Source organism: Gouania willdenowi, chromosome 6 (assembly GCF_900634775.1).
Source record: "Gouania willdenowi chromosome 6, fGouWil2.1, whole genome shotgun sequence".
Lineage (NCBI taxonomy): Eukaryota > Metazoa > Chordata > Actinopteri > Blenniiformes > Gobiesocidae > Gouania > Gouania willdenowi.
This window is the reverse complement of record NC_041049.1, coordinates 58,934,864-58,959,770: the sequence shown is the minus strand read 5'-3', so window position 1 is coordinate 58,959,770 and position 24,907 is coordinate 58,934,864. Positions and strand designations below refer to the sequence as shown.

Sequence of the window (24,907 nt, the reverse complement as noted above, 5' to 3'; positions counted from 1 at the left end):
TTACACGGCAGCAATTTGCGTGATAATGGATTTGTATTCAACAGTTTCACTAAATCCCTGAACTCACAGAGCAGGCTTTTATTGTGATAGTCCGAGCCAGCGTTTCACTGCTGTCAATACGTGTGACTTGACAGTGTGTTGTGTAGTTCATCAGTCAGCCTGTAGAGGCGCTGCTACAGCAAGATGAGATGATATAGTGACCATGACGGTAAACAGTTCACGTTTCACCATTTACCCTTTACACGTTTACGCTTTAATGTCAGTGTCTGACCAGCTGTTCATGTGTAAACATCTGGAGGATGGGTAGATAAACATCTGGAGGATGGGTTAGGTAGGTTAACATCTGGAGGATGGGTTAGGTAGATAAACATCTGGAGGATGGGTTAGGTAGGTAAACATCTGGAGGATGGGTTAGGTAGATAAACATCTGGAGGATGGGTTAGGTAGGTAAACATCTGGAGGATGGGTTAGGTAGGTAAATACCTGGTGGATGGGTTACGTAGGTAAATATCTGGAGGATGGGTTAGGTAGGTAAACATCTGGAGGATGGGTTAGGTAGGTAAACATCTGGAAGACTGGTTAGGTAGGTAAACATCTGGAGGACGTGTTAGGAAGGTAAACATCTAGAGGACTGGTTAGGTAGATAAACATCTGGTCTGAGGATGGGTTAGGTAGATAAACATCTGGAGGATGGGATAGGTAGGTAAACAGCTGGAGGATGGGCTAGGTAGATAAACATCTGGAAGGACGGGTTAGGTAGGTAAACATCTGAAGAATGGGTTAGGTAGGTAAACATCTGGAGGACAGGTTCGGTAGGTAAACATCTGGAGAATGGGTTAGGTAGGTAAACATGTAGAGGACGGGTTAGGTAGGTAAACATCTGGAGGATGGGTTAGGTAGGTAAACATCTGGAGGACTGGTTAGGTAGGTAAACATCTGGAGGACGTGTTAGGAAGGTAAACATCTGGTCTGAGGATGGGTTAAGTAGATAAACATCTGGAGGATGGGATAGGTAGGTAAACATCTGGAGGATGGGCTAGGTAGATAAACATCTGGAGGATGGGTTAGGTAGGTAAACATCTGGAGAATGGGTTAGGTAGGTAAACATCTGGAGGACGGGTTAGGTAGGTAAACATCTGGAGGACGGGTTAGGTAGGTAAACATCTGGAGGACGGGTTAGGTAGGTAAACATCTAGAGAATGGGTTAGGTAGGTAAACATCTGGAGAATGAGTTAGGTAGGTAAACATCTGGAGGCAGATACAGAGACATAAACAGGCTGTACGATTGATGTTTTATTCAGAGTTAGCTTTAGTTCCTCTGAGCCTGACATGGTCTAAAATACAAAATTTCAGGTACATATTTACACACTTCCATTGCTGTTCAACTACAATAACACATTTTTTCAACTTTGAAAATCAGTTTTAGTATTGTGCTTATAACCTTCTTAGGTTGATGAGAAGATCCAGAAGAATGAAGTCAATAAAACATAGTCCTATCACTGGTTATTGGAGCTCTCTGCTGGTGACAAATGGAACTGTTACTAGACACCAGAACCTACTGGTCCTTACAAACCAACCTGTTGTATAAGGGAAGTCATTTAAAGCTCATAACAGTGAAATGAAAGCTGCAGCACATGCACACAGACACAGGTGCAGTTTCATCACAACCAACTTATTCATAAATGTGACTTACAAACAGTTCTTTGCAGCCTGTTCACAGAAAACCACAGTGGTGTCTGGTACCCAGGGGTGGACTGGCCATCTGGTATACCGGGCCTCGACCCTATGGGCATCAACCTTTTTTTTTTTTTTTTTCGAAGATTGAGTGCAGGCAGACATGGTGACAGGTGATCAAAAATGGTCCAAGAAGTGGCAAAAATGTGGCAAAAAAAGAGTGTAGAGTGACCAAAAGCAGTGTAAGAGTGGCCAAGAAAAGGAAATAACTCACTCAATTTAATCACAGCAGATTTTATATGGATGTGTTTTAAAAGCACTTTTAATAATAAAGACGTTACGGCCAAGTCTGCAGAAAACAAACAAGACGGAGAAGCCGGTAAAGGAGAAATGTATCAATAATCCTCCTTTATTAACAATGATAATTCTAATAATAATAAAGATTATGGCCTTTGGGTTCAGTGTGTGAAACACTTTGACAGTGATTTATAGATATTCTAAAGCAGTGGTTCACTGTCCACCACCAGGCCCTTCAGCAGCAGCACATGTAGCATTAGCTCGTTAGCATTAGCTCTGCAGACGCCTCATGTTAAAAGGTTCAACCACTGCTCATTTAACCTGGACACATCATTGTTGATAATAATATTGTATTGTTTTGATGTATGGAAACAATCAGAAGAGTCAAATGAACCTAATATGGATTTTGTTTATTGAAAACGTATTGATTATTGAAAAGTTAACATCCTGTTGATTGAAACTGAAGTGTTGGTTGGACTTTATTTAAATAAAATGTGAAATAATAAACAACAGGAATCTAGTAAAGCTCACCTGTACTGTTCAGTACCAGGGATTTATTTCACTCACACTGTACACAATATTATTATGGATAAAAAGCTACTAAATCAATTTTAAATCATTGATTCGTTCTAAATTAATCAATATCATCCATGAATCAAATTGCCATCAATGAATCATTGCTAAAACAAATCTTTACACCCTTAATATTGATACATGATATCTGGATTATGTTATGTTTGTTTTGTTAGTAGATCTTGACGATAGTTAGAATATGAATCATTAGTTGGATGTTGGTGATGACACAACTATTTTTGGACACTACAGCTTTAATACAGTGTAGGAATCCTGAAATCTAGAAAGACTACATGAAAATACATTTTAGAAAAAGGTAGAAAAACTTTGGACCTAAAGAACCTTGACCCAGAAAAAAAAAGCAAAAAAAAAGTTTACTCAGTAAAGGTGAAACAGCCAAAGACGGTGCTGTGCTCACATTGATAGTTTACATCATTTCTTCTACATTCAACTTTGTAAAGATTCAATTTTTGGTACATTTTTATTACTGTAAATTAATAAAGAATATTAGGAGAATCTTCACCAACCTGACCTTTACTATTCCTATTTTAATTGTCATTCTTAGATTCCGCCAAATCAAACCACGCGCTTGTATTGAACGTAGTCACTGTCGTCATAGTAACGTCATTTCATCAGAATCGTCAGAAATAATTGATTCCATGTTGGTCATTGATTTTAAACCTCTGATAAAATGCTTATTGTCGTCTGTGCAGACTTTCCTTTGCTCTTTGCTTCAAATGTTAAGATGTGAAGATGTGTGTGAAGGTTCTCAGCCATCTGGGTCATGTGGTTCTAGATTAGTGAAGATAATTTAACTGAGCTACCAGCGTTAGCTCATTAGCTCAGCACTGACGAATCTCATTGAGTTAAACTTCAAGTCCAGTAGAAGTAATGATGTGTATATGGTATAACCCTTGAGGACGTGTTACATGACCCTGATACAAACCTTTTCTCATACATTTGACACATTATAATATCCTTTACTTGTAGCTGTTTGTGTGTTTGCTCATCTGATACATGTCAGGTGTAGAACCTGTGTCTCCTGCTTGTTCATCCGTGACGTAAAACCAACCGCACTCTGCTCATAGCTGCTGTGAATGTGGGACAGCGAGGTCACTGTGGTGCAAAGGTGGTGTGTGTGTCTCTCACGTGCAGTCCTCAATCCTCTTACAACCCCCACTTCTTCCAGCGTTGGCCCAGACGATAAGACCATGAGTTCAGGTTTTATCCTGAAGATGAAGTCTATCCCCAGCCTGAAGTCACGCCAACAGACGTCAGACATGTTTCCCTCCAATCATCAGACGTTTGATGGGTAATCAGTGTTGGACATTCTCAACACTTGAATGCGTAATTTGATGTTTACACTTTGACTAGATGAAAACAGATCAAACATTAGAGACTTTATGAAGAAATCAAAGAAGTTCTTGATGGAGAACCTCAAACGAATGATAAACTCAGTGAAGCTGAAATGAACCTAATGATCAATGGAAAATCAATTAGTGCTAGCATCTCATAGTTCAGTTCTTCAGCAAATCAGTTTGTTCAGTGCAGCAGTGATAATGAGAGAATTATAATTACATATTAGTACATGTTAGGGGATTTCTAACAACTTGATTGATATAATTTTGCAATAGAAGAATAGATTAGTTATTATTAGTAGTGGCCACACTACAAGGAAAGGGGTGGAGCCTATGAGAACGCCAAGTGCCCGCCAATGTCGTAGGCATGTTTTTCTTTCTTTCTTTCTTTCTTTCTTTCTTTCTTTCTTTCTTTCTTTCTTTCTTTCTTTCTTTCCCAGTGTTGAAACCAACTCACCCACTTTTCACCCACTGAACCATTACATAGAGTCTCAAAAATCAGTCGCGCGCTTCTGTAATTTCTGGCTCTTGCCGACTTTAAAAATTTGACGCACCAGCGCGCCCAAGTACGCCAACAATACATTACTGTTTGCCAAAAAAATTATTCATTGTAGAATCATGAAAATTGACACAGAAGTAGACCATGACAAGACAAGTAAAAAATATTGCAAAGACCATGCCAAAAAATACACAGGAAGTCCAGAATCTTGAATTGAAAATTGCAAAATTGCTATTTTCGCTCACGTTATATTTTAACACATTTTTCCTGGTTGTTTCACTGACAGGGTTCAAAATCGCTGGAGATCATCTAGAGAAGTGGGTCACCGAAAGTGATCCATGGATTTTTGATATTTTTTTACGGTGTTTGCAGGGAGGAGCCGAGAATTTTGGGCAAAAATTACAAAATATAAAATTTTTGGAAAATGCTCCCATTTGCACATACAAACTCCGATTTGCATCAAATGTGAATCAGCTGTTAAACTCCTGGCCCTAAACCAGCTCAATGTGGAAAAACGTACATTTGCGCATTAGTGCCCCCTGCAGAGTGAAGATAATTTAGTATGGGGCAAACGTATTTTAACGCACTCCTCCGAGGGTGTTTCACTGATGAGCTCAAAATTGCTGGAGATCATCTAGAAGAGTGGGACATAAAACCTTTTGAAAATTAAAATTTTTCGAAAATGCACATGCAAACTTTGATTTGCGTCAAATGTAAATCAGTTATTCAACTTTCGGCCCTAAACCAGTTCAATGTGGAAATACGGAAATTGCCACGCTGGCGTCCCCTACAGAGTGAAGACAATTTAATGTGGGGAATTTTTTTTTTTTTAAATGTCGAATTTTTCACGAACAAATGCCGTGCGGCGAAGGCTCGAGACTCCAATCAACCGAACAGTCATGTTTTTGGATTGTGGGAAGAAGCCAGAGTACCCAAAGAAAACCCAGGCAAGGAGAACATGCAAACTCCCCAAAGAAAGTGTCCACCCCAGGGCTTGAACCCGTGACCTTATTGCTGTGAGGCAGAGACGGTTTGTTATTAGTATTATTAGTAATGATTGGGCAGCAATGGTGCAGGTGATCATGAAGGTTCTTATTACTTGGTTCTGTTCTCTATGGGGAACCCGAGTCTTTCTATGTGGGGTTTGCATGTGCTCCCTGAGAGTGATCGAAAAACACTTGAAATCCAAATAGTCCTTGTGCTTTTCTCTGAGTTAAACATTTCCAACGTAAGGCTGTAGCATGAGGTACTTCATTCTTCACAGATGATAATGTATAGATTATTATTATTATTATAATACGATAAATATGGTAAATATGGGTGTCCCTGGCTTTGACGTCATGTTTACAACCTTTTCCAGGTTTTCTGCCCTTCCTCCAACCTCCCTCTCTCTATATTCTTGGCTCCCGTGGTAAAACGGATGTGAACCTGTGATGTCATCAACCTTGGCACAGCGGGACGGAGGAGCTTGCAGACCCTCAGGGTGCCACCATTGGTGCCCATGTGTTTGTGTCCCGTAGATGGTGAAATGTATGATATGGAGCTGCACCTGCGTCTCAGCGTGCTGATTGATCAGTTTGGTCATGTGGAATGTCACCATCTGCTCCCCCCCAGTTCCACCCACCCCTACGACTACGTGTGTGAATGCCAATCACTGGCAGGAAGATGGTTATTTAAGTCATGTCAAATCAGGCACATGATGAAGAGCAGCACGTCAATGACAGGCAGCGTCTCACAAGCAGAGGACACGCATTGAAAGAGCTGCATGTTCTGCATAATTAGGGAAATAAGTTTAGATCAGTGAGGACTGGTTCATGTGAGTCTCTTAATAGTCAATATGATATCAGGGGCCATCAGCAGAGTGACATTCTTCATAGTACAGTGTCACATCCAATGACATTTCAGCCATGGCAGAATACAGATATGCAAATATAAACTCATTAACATTTGATTTACCCGTTGGAATGATCACACCTTTGACACGACTGCAATTAACTAAGATTGATGCAAAGTTCAGTGTGTGTGTGTGTGTGTGTGTGTGTGTGTGTTTGTGTGTGCGTGTTGTTCTGCTCTGAACTACAGCACAGAAACTTTTCTCTGACTGACTTGTGTTGATTGTTTAGCAGTTGACCTACTAACCCAGTTAACACTAGCATGGATACTCTGATTACTCTACTACATGGATACTCTGATTACTCTACTACATGGATACTCTGATTACTCTACTACATGGATACTCTGGATACTCTACTACATGGATACTCTGATTACTCTACTACATGGATACTCTGATTACTCTACTACATGGATACTCTGATTACTCTACTACATGGATACTCTGATTACTCTACTACATGGATACTCTGATTACTCTACCACATGGATACTCTGATTACTCTACTACATGGATACTCTGATTACTCTACTACATGGATACTCTGATTACTCTACCACATGGATACTCTGGATACTCTACTACATGGATACTCTACTACATGAATACTCTGATTACTCTACTACATGAATACTCTACTACATGGATACTCTGATTACTCTACCACATGGATACTATGATTACTCTACTACATGGATACTCTGATTACTCTACTACATGGATACTCTGATTACTCTACTACATGGATACTCTGATTACTCTACCACATGGATACTGTGATTACTCTACCACATGGATACTCTGATTACTCTACTACATGGATACTATGATTACTCTACTACATGGATACTCTGATTACTCTACTACATGGATACTCTGGAATCCAGAGTGATTTATTTTTAGATTAACAAACTGTTTCATCATAATTGTATTTGAAGTTAATGTCATTAATCATCAATACCCTCTGTAAGAAACAACAATTCATTATTTTAACATTTTTTTAAACCTACAAGGAGTTATTTCAAAAGAGTCAAAGAGCCACATGAAGCTCCAGAGCCACAGGTTGCAGACCCCTGGGCTAAGCTAATGGGCACAAAGAATAAAAAGAAAAAAACAAACAAAAAATATTTTTACTTTCTCCTGGGGGCAGAATTGGTTGTTCTAAAGCAGTGGTTCTCAAACTTTTTTTTGGCTCTAATACCCTCTTTCTCTTGAGTCCAAGTTCCCCCTTTTGTTTGACTACAACATTTTGCTTAGAAAACTATTTACAAATCTATAGCGTAATGATGGAATGAATGAGTGATAACACACATGTTAAAGAATCTCATTTTGTAAAAGGGTGGAAAGAAACTGCAGTTCTTCACAACCTTTTTTGGTTCGTGACCCCATTTTGATATCAAGGTATTTCTGGCGACCACAAAGACTTTTTTTCTTTTTCTTTAATTCGAATTTTAAATAGATGTTGATGATGTTAAAGCTTACATTCTTTTTGCTGCATTTTAGTTGAACTACGTACATTTCAGGCAACCCCATTGAAACTCCAGGCGACCCCACATGGGGTCCCAACCCCAAGGTTGAAACACCCTGATTTAATGGCTCCTGAATAGATGTATTTCTATAGTTTTTTATTGTTTTCGGTCATATCACGCCTCGGTGAGACCAAGACTGACACTTTATTTGTTAATTTTCCACTCTTTCTCTCTTGAGCACCCTCTGTAGTGCCATTACGTACCCCTAGTGGTACACGTACCCCCATTTGAGAAACGCTGCACTAAAGGGCAGGATTTGGTCCCCGGGCCTTGAGTTTGACACGGTTAGGGTTTATGGTCAGAAATAGTTATTATATATATATATTATTGCCTGTATGCTTACTAATAAAGTCCTGAGAAAGAAATAACAGGGTTGTTTTTATCCTTAAACGTTATTGTTTGATGTTGTCAAGATATTTAATAGTGAGATAGCAGGAGGCATCGTCAAGATTGATTAAATCAATAAAAGGTATTAAAAACTACTGAGAATTATCAATTCCTCATATATAAAATAAGTTGCACAAGTTGTAGTTTAAGAGAAGATTGCTGCTTCATAGGAATATTGAAGATTTTTTTTTTTGAGTGATTGTGCATCAGGATCAACAAAATAACTGATTGATCCATTCATTCAGGATTTGTGTCTTTTTTAACAAATTCTCAGAGATTGTATCATTGTTTCCATAACACAAAGGTCAGCAGACAGAGGATTTGACCTCTTACAGGAAGTCTGGTGTATACTGTATTAAAAATAACCTTTAGGTCGTCCACGTGCCCACGAACTAATACTGAGTTATTTGTGAATGTGGGTCAGACAAGGATGTGGTATCCTCTGTTTACTGCCAATCTCTACCTGTCTAACAGGAGATTAGCTGAGTCCGTCATCACTGGTTGGTCCTGAACAAGGATTTCTGGACTGGACAATGTTGGACTCACACAAGATGAGGGTAAAACATAAAACTAAAACATGTCGGACCATCAGTGGACAATGATTTAAGGTTGAGGATCCGTGAAGACCTCGTCTATACAATGACTTTTTATAGCTTATATAGCTTTTTTTTATTTATTTATTTATTTTTTAAATCTTTTTTATATTAGTATTAGCAGCGAAATCATCAAGGGGTGTCAAACCGGTTCGATTCAAAACTACATTAGAAGGTTAAGCACTTTGAATTACTGCCTTTTTAATATTTTTCACAAAATTACTCGTGACAATTCACAGAAAATCTGTAAAGTAACGGAGCAAGGTTTTAATAATAGTCAATGCTTTTCTGATGATGCAACAAGGCAGTGTTAACTTCTTCAACTAAAACCTTTTGTCGACCCTTTGTTCCGCAGCTCATTTGTGACGAGAATGTAAATGAAAGAACAAAGAAAATAAAAGGAAATCTCTGTTCATGTTCAAAAGATGAAAATCTGGATTACAACCATCCTCAGTGCTTTGATTGTTTTCCTTTTTAACAAATGCATTATCCCAATTTAAATTCAAACTCTCAATATTGGAGCTTCATTCTTGCAAATTGTAAATCATTTGTTCATATATGCAGAAAATAAACCTTGTGAAGAACATGATTATGTATTGCACTTTGGACATTTTCTATGAAACAACAGTTGTATGGTGCATTCTTATTTTGAATATCTAAACACATAAATTAAAGGTATGCTTTCAATGTAGTTTTTACAACCATGAAAAATATAATTTTGCAACATGTATTACAGTAGAACAACACTGTCTTATTACTTGAAAAGACTAAAATGAGACTAAAACTACTTTCCAGGGATTACATGTACATAACTAAAACATAACAAAACTAAAAGACTAAAATGTGACTTTAACAAAATCCAATCTTTGGTTTGTGACTAAGACTAAAACTAATCCTGTCAAAAGTAACTCTGGCCACAGGCTGATTAAATGGAATGTAGGTCCAAATTTGGCCTGCGCACCTTGAGTTTGGCACATGTGACAGAGTCAAACAAAAATAACCCAATATGTTTTAATGTATTGTTTGATAAAAGATTAAATACAGTCTAGTTCTCTCTTCTCCCTCTATCCTGCTGGAATGGTCTCGTCCTGAATTGCATAAGTTGTCTACTGGTAGCTGCACAACCAGCGGGGGGGGGGGGGGGGAGGGTCTGTGTGTACACATGAGTGGAGGCTCAGACTGTGTGTGTGGACTGTAGTGACAACATGTTCTCTACTCCTCTGATGTCCTACAACATGAAACCGGTGAGTCCCACTGCATGATGATGATGATGATGATGATGATGATGATGATGATCTACTGTCAAACAGTTTGTTTTTATTTTGTATGATTGTGTCACAAATGTGTAGGACATGAATTATGATTTTGTTTGGAGCTCTTATTGTTTGAAAGCTAATGAAATGTGTATATATATACAAAGATATATATTAACTTGCTATATATATATAAGATATACACACAAAACTGTGTGTGTGTGTGTGTGTGTGTGTGTGTGTGTGTGTGTGTGTGTGTGTGTGTGTGTGTGTGTGTGTGTGTGTGTGTGTGTGTGTGTGTGTGTGTGTGTGTGTGAGTGTGTGTGTGTGTGAGTGAGTAATTACAAAAACTAAAACTGTTTATTGATTTTAAACATATCCTGATGAGTCGGGGTGACACTGATGTCCAGTGAACTTCTTCAGTTGTAGATCAGGAAACGTTCATGTATATATATATATATATATATATAAATAATGTATTTCATTCTTTATTTACATCTTTTTTTAAACTGAGATAATCAAAAAACCCAACAAATCTGGATATTTTCACTCCAAAATCTATAGATTTGACTATTACATTTCCTTGACTTGTGATCAAAGCTGTAAAAGTCGTGTTAAAATGCTCGGTGTTGAAGGCCCAGCAGCAGCTTGACATGAAACAGCTTTTATTTCTATTTGATTTAACCCTGCGCCACTGCAGCCATTATCAAAGGCAGCTTTGATCTCTGTGAGACTAACCAGATCCAGATCCAGATCCAGATCCAGACATGGTGGATCACAGAGGCAGGAAATTGGTTCCATGTGGTTTGATTTGACCGTGGTGGAGCATAGCGTAGGGTTGAATAGCAAGTTAATATTTTCTTCTTGGATCATCAAAGGCCTGTATGTTTACAGTAGTGAATACTGTATGTAACTTTGTTCCTCTTTAAAGATGAAAACCTGAATAAAGATAAATGACATTTGTTCTAAAGTCCTTGATTATTTATTGTATTATTTTTAAAGAGATGCTATGTTAAAAGAGGATGCCATGGTGATGGCCCCTCTCCATCAGGAGACAGAGGGGGGGTGTGGCCATTATTAACGGGTCGCCTGCTATGCTGATGGTGAGGAGGACAATTGGCTTTATCCTCTGCCATATGCTGCTCAGACGGGCCATTGGCTGCTCTACTATCACCATGAGACTCATTCCAGCCACAATATATATTTTAAATTTTATTTAGGAAGGAATTGTATTTGCATCCCAGTCTTCTGAAGCTTATGATTAGGGCAGGGGTCTTTAGTGGTGAATGGGTCTTAAATCTGGAGGAGGAGGTGCATGGATCTGTGTCTTATGGATTATGGCAGTAGCGACTGCATTATGTGTTTGTAACACACATACTGTAGTAATATGTATACCAACTGGTAAAGTTGTTTTCTCCTCCATTACCTTGTTTATCTCTTAGGTTTATGGACAGACCACCAGCTCTGACAACTCAGCGTCACATCCATCAAACAAAGGTCCCAACAGTGTGTTTGCAACCACCTTTTTTGGTAACCTCAACAAAATCATGTTTATGTGTCTATTAAGATGTTTTGCAAATGAATTTATGAGAATCATTTGTAACCCCAAACAAGTTACAAGTATCATAGATTATGAATAGAAACTAATTTAATAAAAAAACTATTTGTGATGTAGAGAATAAACTAAGCATGTTTGACTTCGACAACAGGTTTAATATACAAATACCTTCCCATCAAACATTACAAGATGACATTTATTGTGGTTTGAATAATCGATTATAAAAAGCTAGAAAATGCCATTTAGGCTCTGTTAAAGGTGCAGTCTGCAACTCTCAGATCCCTCTCTCCCCCTCCCTCCCCGCTGCTCTCTTGCCCTGCCTCCAAACTTTCCAAAGTCCGTCCCTCAGAGGAGCTAACAAGCAAACGTTAGCCCGACAGCAACATTACAGTAATATAACATGCTCTATTAAAAGCATATTACAGCAGTGCTTCTCTCTCTCAATGTGCACACACATCAGCAGCAGCAACAACACATGTCACTTCCAGAAGCCCAAATGGAGGCTGCTGCACGCACATGAACAACACATGCACTACGGAGTTCTAGTGTAACAATTACAAATGAAACATAATGTAAATCAAGCAGCAGTAATTACCTTTCAAGCAGAAAAGTCACCAATTCCATCTTCTACTCCTACACACCATACATTGTAAAAAAGACAGCGCTCCAGCTCCGGGAAGGGGGCGGGGACTGTGAGCAACAGCTGTCAGACAGCCCATCAAACTCAATCTTGGCTCTGATTGGTTCTTTTTGCTCAGTCGCGGTGCATTCTGGCAATCTGCCAAAGGCTGCAGAAGCAGCAGGGGGCTCAATGAGCCTGTTTTTTTTTCTCACAAACTACTAGTTTGATGTAAACCTGTCCTTTCATAGTGACAGCTTTAGAAAATATGACAAAAAGCCACTTTTATAAGAGTTGCAGACTGCAGCTTTAAAGAGTAACAAAACCCCAGGTTTTTGCTGACCTGCCACTATGAGGGAAATTTAAAAAAATGTCTTGATTGTGGGCGGAGCTCCTGGAGCAGTTAAGACACGCCCACTTTATACTAAAAAATCTCCAATGAACAATCTATGCTATGCTAACTCACTACTCATTACTCACTATACCTTTATTCACTAGTCTCTCAGTCCAAGCTCCACAGGTGATAGTTTTAATAAAAGGGGCGGGGCAAACAGTGAGAAACCACCAAAATGCCACAAACTACCATTCTCAGCCAATAGTAAACTGATTGTAATAGCTGTAAACACATAGAGGGCAGTCACTCTTGTATTTTTTAGAAAAAAAAAATACACCAAATATAAATATTTTACTAAAATGTCAAGAGTTGGACAAGAATCAATCAACAGCACTACGTCATACCATATACATGACAATAAAGTCTATTCTTTCTTTCTTCTTTTTACATTCTATGTAATAGATAATCAATATAATTTTCAAAGGTGATTTATTCACTCTCAGAATGGTCACATTCAAACATGTGGAATCAGAAACAAGCTCCAATCCTGTTTCAGACACGTCGAGCTAGAATAAAGAAAGAAAACCGTGATTTATGAATGATGTGTTGGTTGAAAAAATGGAAAACTTCAATACCACCATACCACATTTCTATGGCAACCACTAAAGTTTTGTTTTTCTGTTGAAGTGGTAATCCAGTGTGTTAATATCTTTAACACACTGATGTATTTTTATAATATTGATTCTAACACATGCAGACTCTATTGAAGCTAACGTAAATCCACTCAGACATGGGAGAACATGCAAACGCCCCAGGTCCTGTTTCAGACTACAGTATATGTTAGTTATGAACAGCATGGCTGACCTGTGTTCATTGGTGTTTATTCCATTGTTTCCATGGATACCAGCTGTCAGACGTTAACGTGTCATCCCTCTTTCAGAGGGAATGAACCATTCTCCTGACATCTGGAGTGTTATTAACGGCCTGAACCAGCCCAGCTATGAAGGTTCCCTAGGACCATGTGGAGGGAGCTACTCTCACCTGGTGAGATTCACCTGCAGGAATGTTTTAACCTTTACTTCTTTCATTCAGCTCAACAGTTCTACAGTTCTCCCGTTCCTGTCCCCCCATGTTATATCTGATTGTCTATTCATGTTTCTTGGTCAGGATGTAACTGAAACTGAATTTCCCCTCGGGGATTAATAAAGTATAATCAATCAATCAATCAATCAATCAATTCAGCTGATCTCATTTTACACCTTTTGTGGAAAAAGTTCAGATATTTCTCTTTTTGTTCTAAATATGTTGGAGTGCATTTTCAGCTCTAACCATTACATTAGAACAGTGGTTCCCAAACTTTTCAAAGTCCCGTACCCCTTTAAACATTTAACCTGACGCCATGTGACCCCTACTCCTGCACAGTGGACACTAATATAACTGTTATGCATTGTTTTACAACCCTGGGGTCTTGACCCCAGGTGGGGTCATCTGGAATTCAAATTTGGTCCCCTGAAATGTCTAATAATTTATGATTCAAAAAAATAAAAATAAATACTGATTGAAATGTATTTTGAAAAAAGTTTTAATTGTATTATTTTTCAAATTAAAACACCACACACAAAACGATCTTAAACAACTGTATTCTATAAATATAAATCAAATTAAAATAAAATGCTGTATAAAAATATCTGAGCTGGAACGTCTTGTCACTTTGTGCACTAATCCTCGTAAAAAGCTAATTCTAAAAAGAAGAAGAAAAAAAAGTCTCTGGTGATGCCAAAAATGTCTGATTAAAGGGGTTAAAAGTTGGGAACCACTGATGTAATGATGTATGTAAATTTTCTCTGAATTTTTACCTATCCTGTTGAGGAATAATATATAATTAAAAAAAAAGAATAATAATCTCTCACCATGTTGTCTTATATCGGCTAATGTGTAATTTGTGGCAATGCATGGAGGCTCCTGACTACTGGTCGATTCATATTTTAGTTTACAATTTTTATTTTTTATTCATGGACCCCCTATGACAATTTATATACCCCTGGGGGTACCCGTACTCCACTTTGAGAACCAAGGCATTAGAATATGCAGTATATCAGTGTCTCTATAATATGTAACATAACAGTAATATAAGCCTAAATATCGAATTATAATCCAATATCTTCTTGTTCAGGACTATCCTCCACATTCACTGGTGTCTGCAGACCCAAACCCAGGTCTTCCTCCTGTGTCCACGTTTCATCGTCACAGCTCAGAGAGATCCACAGGTGACAGGATGAACATTATTTATTACTGTATATACACTTTATTTATAAATCACACACACACACACACACACACACACACACACACACACACACACACACACACACACACACACACACATTTCATGTTTTTCTCTTCTTGTTTATTCAGTATCAGGGAACCAGAGGAATGTATCAGGATCACACACAGGAGACACTTTGGGAAAAGCTTTGGCGTCTGTGAGTAGAAATATTATAAACATGACAAATATTACAAACCAGCTGTTCTCAACTCACTGTATTAACCAACATAATGGAATAGGAATTAATATTAATACAGAATAGTGCAATCCCTCCACACTTTGATGTTTTTCATTAATGGTTTTATTCCCCATCAAAGTTAAAAATTTCTCTTTTTGAATTGTGCTTCCTATTTGATGTGTTTTGACACTGATAATGTTACATAGTTTGATATTGATAATAGTTTCAGTTAGATAATAGTTAGATACGTCTAGATATTCTCCATAGCAGCAAATTTTCTTATGAAGTTTTTCTCGGTAAATTTTCAGGAAATATCCAAACAAATAATTCAGTTTTGTAGGGCAGCGATTCTCAACTGGAGGGTCGCAGACCTGTACGCGGTGGGTCGTGGACAGCTGGTCAAAAATGAACAAATACTTAATGTCTCTCATGTTGGGCTTTTGTTTTAAAAGAACCTATTATTTTGACAAGCATGCTGTAAAATGCATGTTGCAAGAAAAAATATATAGATTTATGTTTTCATGTGTATGTTAAAAACTAAATTTAATTGGTTGAATTCTCAAAAAATGTGTCGTGATTTAATGATCGTGGAAAAATGTGGGTCCCAGGGTGAGACCAGATGAGAACCCCTGTTGTAGGGGATCTGGATCAATATACAGTGTGTTTACCTCTGTGATCTGGTTCTACAGCGCCTCCTGCTGGTGACTTTGCTCCTTTACAGTGTGAAAGATCCTGGACCATAATCAGACTCAGGATCAGGATCAGTGCTTATATTTAATGCTCTCTGAAAGCTCCAGTTTATGTACTGTTTGAAGACTTCAATAAGATGCTTTTTCTGAGTATTAAACCAAACCTATTGTTTCCTCCTGCTTTAAGCAGATCTGTGAATATTAATGCAATATTAATGCAGGTCAACAGTTGGAGGAGGACTTTTTACTGCCTGCTGATCATAAAATTGATGGGTTTTCACTTTTCAGTGCAGATTATCAGCCTCCTCTTCTGCTAATAGCAGCAGCTGTAGAACACAGTTGTGCTTCTTTTTTTTTTTTTGTAAATAATGTTTAAAATAATGTAAATAAAATAATTTGCTCTCTTTCCTCCATCCTGTCAGATTTATTCTCCTGATCACACCAGCAGCAGTTTCCCTTCCAGTGCTTCCACACCAGCCGCGTCTCCCTCTCCACTGGAACCATCAGGTAAAGGCACACACACACACACACACACACACACACACACACACACACACACACACACACACACACACACACACACACACACACACACTGTATTGACTGTGCTTTAATACGTTAATATCCACCTGTGTGTGTTTCATATGTGTTCATAAAATAATGGAAAGCCTTTTTAATGCAGAAATGCCACAGTGCAAAATATGACTTTTAGTGCAAAATGATATCATAGTGTGAAGTTTTCTAGTGTTACAGTAAATGAGTGAAATGTTTTACAAATGCAGAAAAAGGTCCAACGTTAAAATGTGTTGCAGTGCTTATTTTTGTCTTATTTTGAAAAAAATAAAAATCTCTCATTGTAAAAATAACATTTCATCATAGCATAAATATCACATCTCATAGTGTAAAATATGTATATACTGTATAATATCATTTAATGTTCTTTTTAACATGAAACATTTTGCATAGTGTATGAAATTACATTGATGAAATGTGATGGAATAGAAACTATGTTGTAATATTACTGTAATATATATGAATAATAATAATATATATATATATATGAATGTGTTGTTTTCCTCTCAGGGACCAACATGTGGAGCCGTTGTGCAGCGCAGGCCCCCGTCTCACCACATTATGAGTCTTCACTTATATCCATGGTAAACACGTTAATACAACCTTCCATGAACACAACTCTTATGCTTTACATATATTATCCTTTTAAAGTGTCCCTTAAATGAAATGCAGTAGAATAAAAGACAGAATATCGTCTCACATCTGACATGCATACGTTTTACTTTGCTATGATTCAATTGATAATTGTGTTACGTGGGATAATACGATTCATCTGACAAGAACACATTCTAATCAGATAAAGATAATATAATATCAGAGTCTGTGTTTCCAGTCTCTCTAATAAGAAGTCATTGGTTTGATCCCCTACACCTCACACACACACACACACACACACACACACACACACACACGCACACACACACACACACACACACACACACACACACACACACACACACACACACACACACACACACACACACACACACACAGTATATATATATATATCAGTCACAACCTTTAATCATGCCTCCATTTAGAACTTATATATTTTGAATTTACTAAGGTGCAAAGGACACAATAACAAATCAAAAACTTTTTCTAGGGATGTCCCGATACAACTTTTTTCACCACTGATCCGATACCGATATTGCAGCCTTGCGTATTGGCCGATACCGATATAAGTCCGATACAATATCAGCATGAATCATACATACTTTAATTACTTATTTTGTAGTGTGGAATGTTTGAAAAGGTTTGATCAAGTGATGTTACTCAAACAGAGAACAACAATCTGCAACAGTAGGTATGAGAAAAACTGACCCATTTATTATTAACCAATTGGTAAAATACATTTTAACCATCAACATAATATCTACAGTATTCTACAATTGAATACAATATGATATAATACATATCAAAAATTTTAGATGCAGTCCGATAAAATTAGATATTCGTTTTCTGGCTGATATCGGACAGATATCCGATATCAATAACAAATCGGGACACCCCTAGTTTTTTCCTCTATGACTTTTTTTTTTTGTAAAAGTAACAGGAGGAATCTTTTTTTGTTGACCTAATATTTACTGTGTGTTCAGTCTCAGGTGGAGGACCGTTTGGACCGTCTGGATGATGTCATTCATGTCCTGAGAAACCACGCTGTTGGCCCCCCAGCCCCCATGACCCTCACCTCTCACCTTCCAGCCACGGTAAACTGCCTTTACTTTCAATTATTTCAGGAGTTTTCTCCTCTTCATGTAAACATTGTTTTCCTTGAAATGAATAAACCAAGCACAGTAGGGATCACTGGTGTGTTCAAATCCCACAGTACAGTATGTTCACACTGATGTGTGTTATCTTTGAGCAGAGCAGGAGGCGGGGCTTTTAAACCTTAGTCCATTGGTAAAGAGGAATTAATGACTGACTTTTATTGGTTTATTTATGTGTCAGTCAGATGTGTGTCATTCCTGAAGAGAATTAGGGGTGTGGATTAGGATTGTCTGAGATTAAATGAACTGAGTAGTGTTAGAGATCCACTCAGTGTGGATGAGAGACATGTGTTAGAGAGAAAACTGATAAATCAGTGTAATTTTAGGGCAGTTCTTTATCTAAAACCATTAACAACTGTGTAACAGATGCATAATTCACAGACAAAAGTAAACCAAACATACAGAATATTTTAGACTGAGGGAACATGAAAACTCATTTAAAATACATATTGAAACTCCTCACTAGCCAATAGAAAATCACAAATCCTTTCTTTTGTTGTTTTGCTGTTTTGAAAATATGAAATAAGGGCCATTTATGAGGACTTTTCACAATCCAAACTGTATTGGATGCTTCCCTACCATTTGTATTTGTTAGATTTCAAGTAAAAAGTGGAAATACTAACTATAAATTATAGATTTTTGGGCTGAATTTAGCTTTAGATTTTTGTTGATTTTGGGACAGAAAATTGTTAGAATCTGGCAACACTGGTTGTTGGTTAACTGGGGTCCTTTAGTCATGTAATGGACTGATGATTTATTATCCTCCGTCACAAAATGTGAAGGGGGATATAAATTTGAGCTCCATCTGTCCGTCCACTTTTCTCAGAAACTGTTTAGGATAGGAGAGCCAAATTCGGTGTGTGGCTTCAGGCTATCAATACATTGATGGAGTTCGAAAATGAGAAGCGCACAATTATTTTTTCCGGACTTATGGCACTTGTTTAGTTTTTTTACTCTGTTTGAGGTACAGTATCTTCAAAGGGGACAGCTTTTCATAGAAACCGTTTAAGATAGGATAACCAAATTTGGTGTGTGGCTTCAGGGTATCCATACCTTGATGGAGTTTGAAAATGAGAAGTGTGCAAACACTTTTTCCGGAGTTATTGCCCTCTGTTCAAGGTATCTTCAAAGGGGACAGTTTTTCTTAGAAACCGTTTCAGATGGTTCGTCATTTTATATTCTGATGTGATACTATTTTCTTATGTATACATCTAAGTTCTTAGATTTAGGACATTTGGGAAAAGGTTTTGAGTCATAATGACAACCAATCTGGCGGGGGATGTTGATGACTTTGTTTTCTTGTCCGTATTATGTTGGCATTATTGTGTGTTTAAAATCAACAAATATAATCCGCAGTGCCCTTTGACCCTGGTCAGGATAAGTGTGTACATTAGAATATATTGTTTTAATCTGATCTTCCTCTTTGTCTCTTTGTGTGTCTTAAAGGTTGACGTTGTGACGATGAGCAACAGCCACCCATCCTTCCATAGCCACCCCTACGCACCCAAACATAGAGGTATAGAGCCTCATCATCCCAATAACTCATTTATTATTATTATTATTATTATTATTATTATTATTATTATTATTATAATAATAATAATAATAATAATAATAATAATAATAATAATAATAATAATAATAATAATAATAATAATTTACCAGCACTCAAAACAACTGTGTGTTTTGGAATATTTCACACAGGTAGCCCGATAGTTCAGGATAACGTGGACTTTAAGATGGAAAAACAGAAAAAAGAGGAGATGATCTACAGCTCAGACAGCCTCAAATCTGACGAGGAGAGTGAACACAAAACAGCCGGAGAGAACAGCTCTAGAAACAGGTGAGTCTGTTTTAAAGAAATAAAAGAAACACACTGATTGGTCTAAGACAGAAGAAGAAATATGACCAACTGCACTTACCACTGTTTGGTTTCCCTCATTTAAAACAGTCTCCGCCCCCTACTGGGTGGAGGATTCACCATTTAGCTCGGCCTCATATGTTAGGCAGTGGCTATCTGTACGGTTGCCGTATCAATATACCAACATTCTATCCGGATGCAGCGCCCCTCAAATAGCCAGTTTAGGTCATGTGATAGGTCAGTCATTGGCCAGTTTAGGTCATGTGACTAAGACTAAACCTAACTGTAAACCTAACCCTGACCCTAACCCTAAAAATTGTTGCGATATAGGGTTATACCCTAACCCTAACCCTAAGACGCTAAGTACTTGCCGTACGGACAACCCCCGGTGCTATTGGTACGTTTACCGAAGTACACGTACGTAGCGTTTTAAGGTTAGGATTAGGTTTAGGGTTAGGTTTAAGATTAGGTTTAGGGTTAGATTTAGGATTAGGTTTAGGGTTAGGGTTAGGATATAACACAATAACGCAACAATTTTTAGGGTTAGGGTTAGAGTTATGGTTGGGTTTTGGGTAATGTTTAGTCTTAGTCACGGGTCCTAAACTAACCAATGACTGACCTATCACGTGACCTAAACTGGCCAAATAGGGGCGCTGTGTATGGGTAGAATGTCGGTATGTTGATACGGCAAGCGTACGGATAGCAACTGCCTTCATTTTACACAACAAGTGTGTTAATACTAAGATAACACACAGTACACATGACTAACAAGAACATATAGACAATGTACACAAAGTGTATTTACATTATGGCCAGACACATTTGCATATATATGAACAAACAGCTTATACACTCATAACACAACCTGAACAAACATGCACTTCAAGTACATGTACAGACTAGGACACACACACTCACACACCTATAGACTTCACTATCGATACATAACCAATGTAATGTACATGAAAAACATCATTATAAACATGTACAACCCTAACCTAACACATGTCACTACTAAAACACACATGCTAACCTGCTCCTTAATATTAAGTAGTGTTGCTTAAAGGCTAATCATATTTGTTGCACATCTGTAACGAAAGTTTTGCTCCTCTAGCATCCACGAGGATGAGGATCTGAGTCCGGAGCAGAAGGCCGAGCGTGAGCGCGAGCGTAGGATGGCCAACAACGCCCGCGAGCGCCTGCGCGTGCGAGATATAAATGAGGCGTTCAAGGAGCTCGGCCACATGTGTCAGATGCATCTGAACAGTGAGAAAGCACAGACCAAACTGTTGGTGCTGCACCAGGCCGTGTCCGTCATCCTCAGCCTGGAGCAGCAGGTCAGAGGTGAGACCACCATGATGATGATGATGATACATAAAAACAGACTATATGACCCAAATACATTATATTTAATTTATCTCACTGATTTAATTTAAATATGGAACTGTTTGAACTTGACATAAAATCCAAATATAAAACCACGAGAACATTATTATTATTATTATTATTATTATTATTATTTTTTTTTTTTTTTTTTTTTTTTTTTTTTAATAATTTATTTATTGTGTACATTTTTAAAATCTAAATGAGTAACTGGTGGTAATGTTTAATGGGGAAATGCTGCCTTTTTAATCATAAAAATTATACATGTGGTAAATAATTATTTCGGTTTAGCTTTTCCATCAAATTAAAAGTACCTTAATGCACAAATATAAATACTAAGGTATGTTCAAATGCTCAAACGAAGGTTTCACACTTGTTTGACAACAAACACAAAACAATGGGAAACATATAAAGCTTGATTTAACAAGATACCAAATAAAGAGCACTAAATTTGTTCTCATCTAAATTCGCCTGTTGCACATTATTCTTTTTTATTGCAAACACAGTTAATAACGGGTACAAAAGTAATATGTTGGGGTACAAAAGTGGTAAAGACCATCTGACTCAGACGAGTGACCACACGTGTAATATGACATGTTGACATGTTTTTTGAAGAGGCAAATTGACATATTCTTTAATTACAGAAAATATTGCAAACTAGAGCTATTTCACATAAATGTATTAGTTCAGAGTTTAGATTTTACTTGCCAAAAATAGAATAGAAGTCTCGAGGAAAATATCCTATTTTTGTTGTATTTTGAATGAGCAAAAATGATAATTGTTTCTATGCTGATTAATATGGAGATAGCTAATCATGATGTCATCACTCAGTGCATTCAGGTGGTGTAAGGATCATATCGAGTTGGGTTCGAGTTATGTATGCTTGTGAAACAGCTTTGTGAAGTAGCTCAAACTAAGAACTGTGAAGAATAAAAGTTGCTGAACATGAAGTCTGGAAACACAAAGTAATCTGATTACTATTAAAGACTGTCTGTGAGAAAGCCATGTGGGAAAAACTAAAGAAAAGGCAGATAAAGTCAAGAAAAGATGGACGATATATATAGTGTAAAAAAGAAAACAATAGAATGTTTAAATTATTATTTATTTAATGTGTTATGCATAATTTTTTATCAACAAACTAACACAAACAAACATAATTGAGTCTTTTTAAGAAAATATATACAAATGTCACTTTCCTAATTACTTCAAACTTTGTTTTGAAGTAAAGTAACCAACCAGTGATGGGACAAATCTCTTTTAAAATATATACTTCTTATTTTCCTTTACTTTTGCCAAGTCAAATGCTGAAAAGAATCATAACAGGGCTGCACCTACTTTTTGGTTGAGTGACAAGAAGAGAATCCTTTTATTTTGATGATGAAAAACGTTTTACACTTTAATGGCTGCTGACTTCTATTTTGTGTTACAGAAAGAAACCTGAACCCCAAAGCAGCATGTCTGCGTCAGAGAGAGGAGGAGAAGGTGTCTGCTGTCACTGATCCCCAGTCTATGAATGTGGTTTTCCATCCCAGTCTGACGGACCTGACCAACCCAATGGGTCTCTGAGCGCTTCAGTCTATGGTGACGAATGTTCAAGGTAATGCATTTGTGTACATGTTTTATGATAAATCTATAGGGCAGGAAATGAATGGATCATTGTTTCATTGATATCCTAAATATTTTGTTCAAACAATATACAATATGTGTACACTGGAAAACTCTTCTACCATGCCAAATAATACTTTTATTTCAACTCTCGATTCATTTTTAATGACATTGACGATGGATTTAAAGAGGATTAACGGAGCAAAACTGTTAAAGTGCCCAAACCGTCAGTAATATATGAAATTAATTCCCTGTTAATGTTGCTGAGATAAGAAAAAAATATAGTATACATAAATGTTATTTAACAGGTATGAGGGTGGTACTTCTGACCCTACGAGATGGTACGTGTAACATGACAGTCAGGCTAAGACCATGTACCGTACAAACAAAGCCAGGTTTTTATAAAATCAAATATAATATAACCGCATACTGTAAGTGCATATATTAGTACATCATATATATTGTACATGTGAAACACAATCATAAGTATGACAAACCCTTTGGTAGCAGTAGTTCACCAAGTTCAATCAGAAAAACTTTCCATCTCTGTTGTCACTTCTCCCACCCCCTAAGTTCTCCCACCTTCTAAATTCTCCCTCCATCTAAGTTCTCCCACCCCCTAAGTTCTCTCATCATCTAAGTTCTCCCACCCCCTAAGTTCTCCTACCCCCTAAGTTCTCCCACCATCTAAGTTCTCCCACCATCTAAGTTCTCCCACCCCCTAAGTTCTCCCACCATCTAAGTTCTCTCCACCATCTAAGTTCTCCCACCCCCTAAGTTCTCCCACCCCCTAAGTTCTCCTACCCCCTAAGTTCTCCCACCATCTAAGTTCTCCCACCCCCTAAGTTCTCCTACCCCCTAAGTTCTCCTACCCTCTAAGTTCTCCCACCCTCTAAGTTCTCCTACCCTCTAAGTTCTCCTACCCCCTAAGTTCTCCTACCCTCTTTGTTCTCCCACTCTCTGTTTTAGAAAAACGTCCCCAAAAATGGGGAAATACTCAGTATTGTTTCTGATGCACTTCTTTCTTTAATGTCCAGATGTTCATGGTGGTCCTTTCGTGGTCAGAAAGCAGTGGAACAATCATCCCTTCGCTCCGTGACAGACTCTAAACTTTGTGCCTGAACTTGAACGTGTGAGAGAGGACATGTATTGATCTTTTGTACATATTCTGTATATTTATTGATGATCCTTCTGTTGGAATGTGAATGACCTGGTTGGATGTGTTCCCTATGTGTTATTTTGTGTTCGTGTGTATGTGAACATTTGAGGAGTTTGACCATTCTGTGAATGAATACATCTCCAACTCTGTGTTTTTTTTAGTAACAAATACATTTTAAACTTGTATTTTTGCCATATTAACAGGATACTAAACAGCAGAACACTGGCAGATGGCAGATTTGTTTCTCAGTACTCTTTAGACACAGTCACATAAGCTCTTTGCAGGTTTTTATACAAGTGTTTGGTTTGAACTTATATACGTTATCTTTTATATAAAGATAGTGGTTTTACTGATGTCTTCTCTTCTCAATATATCTTTTCTGCAGGTCAATAGATATAACCATACTTCACACTTTGAGTGGTTACAAATACTGTCTTGTATGTTTTATCTCACTGTTGAACAGATTATGCTCAATAAATCTACGAAGTGGAATGCTAAATAACTTGTACAGTATGTTTACGGTCTGAAGTAGCCCACAGGCATGTCTCAATATAATAATGTAGCAATAAACTTCTGTATATTTCCAACATGCTTGTTTTTTGTCCTGTTCATAAAGAGGTAGAGCAGTTCAAAAGTTTAAAGGTCCCATATCATGCTATCCCAAACCCTAACCCTTTTTCACCCATCTCCATTTGTTCTAAGAACCCCAAAAACATAGTACTTGAGGTTTATTTTCCCAAACTCACCTGTTGTCCAGAGTTTTAGCCTCTGAAAAGTCCATTTCTGAGCAACTCTA

The 24,907-nt window shown here is 37.6% G+C and overlaps 1 protein-coding gene across 2 annotated transcripts; it reads left to right on the top strand.

Annotated features, from left to right (window-relative positions):
* Nucleotides 1-9,952: 9,952 nt before the first annotated feature.
* Nucleotides 9,953-24,318, top strand: LOC114465533 (transcription factor 12-like). Of its 2 annotated transcripts, XM_028450606.1 has the most exons (13): nucleotides 9,953-10,048; nucleotides 11,500-11,587; nucleotides 13,509-13,612; nucleotides 14,742-14,835; nucleotides 14,984-15,051; nucleotides 16,184-16,268; nucleotides 16,845-16,918; nucleotides 17,933-18,043; nucleotides 19,550-19,619; nucleotides 19,808-19,946; nucleotides 21,079-21,308; nucleotides 22,777-22,944; nucleotides 23,990-24,318. In XM_028450606.1, the coding sequence occupies exons 1-12, from the start codon at nucleotides 10,010-10,012 to the stop codon at nucleotides 22,911-22,913; spliced, it is 1,239 nt and encodes a 412-aa protein (XP_028306407.1). In that variant the 5' UTR covers nucleotides 9,953-10,009; the 3' UTR covers nucleotides 22,914-22,944; nucleotides 23,990-24,318. The 2 variants fall into 2 exon arrangements, with proteins under 2 accessions (XP_028306407.1, XP_028306409.1); XM_028450608.1 differs by lacking the exon at nucleotides 9,953-10,048 and having other exon boundaries at nucleotides 11,524-11,587; nucleotides 13,476-13,612.
* The last annotated feature ends 589 nt before the right edge of the window (nucleotides 24,319-24,907 follow it).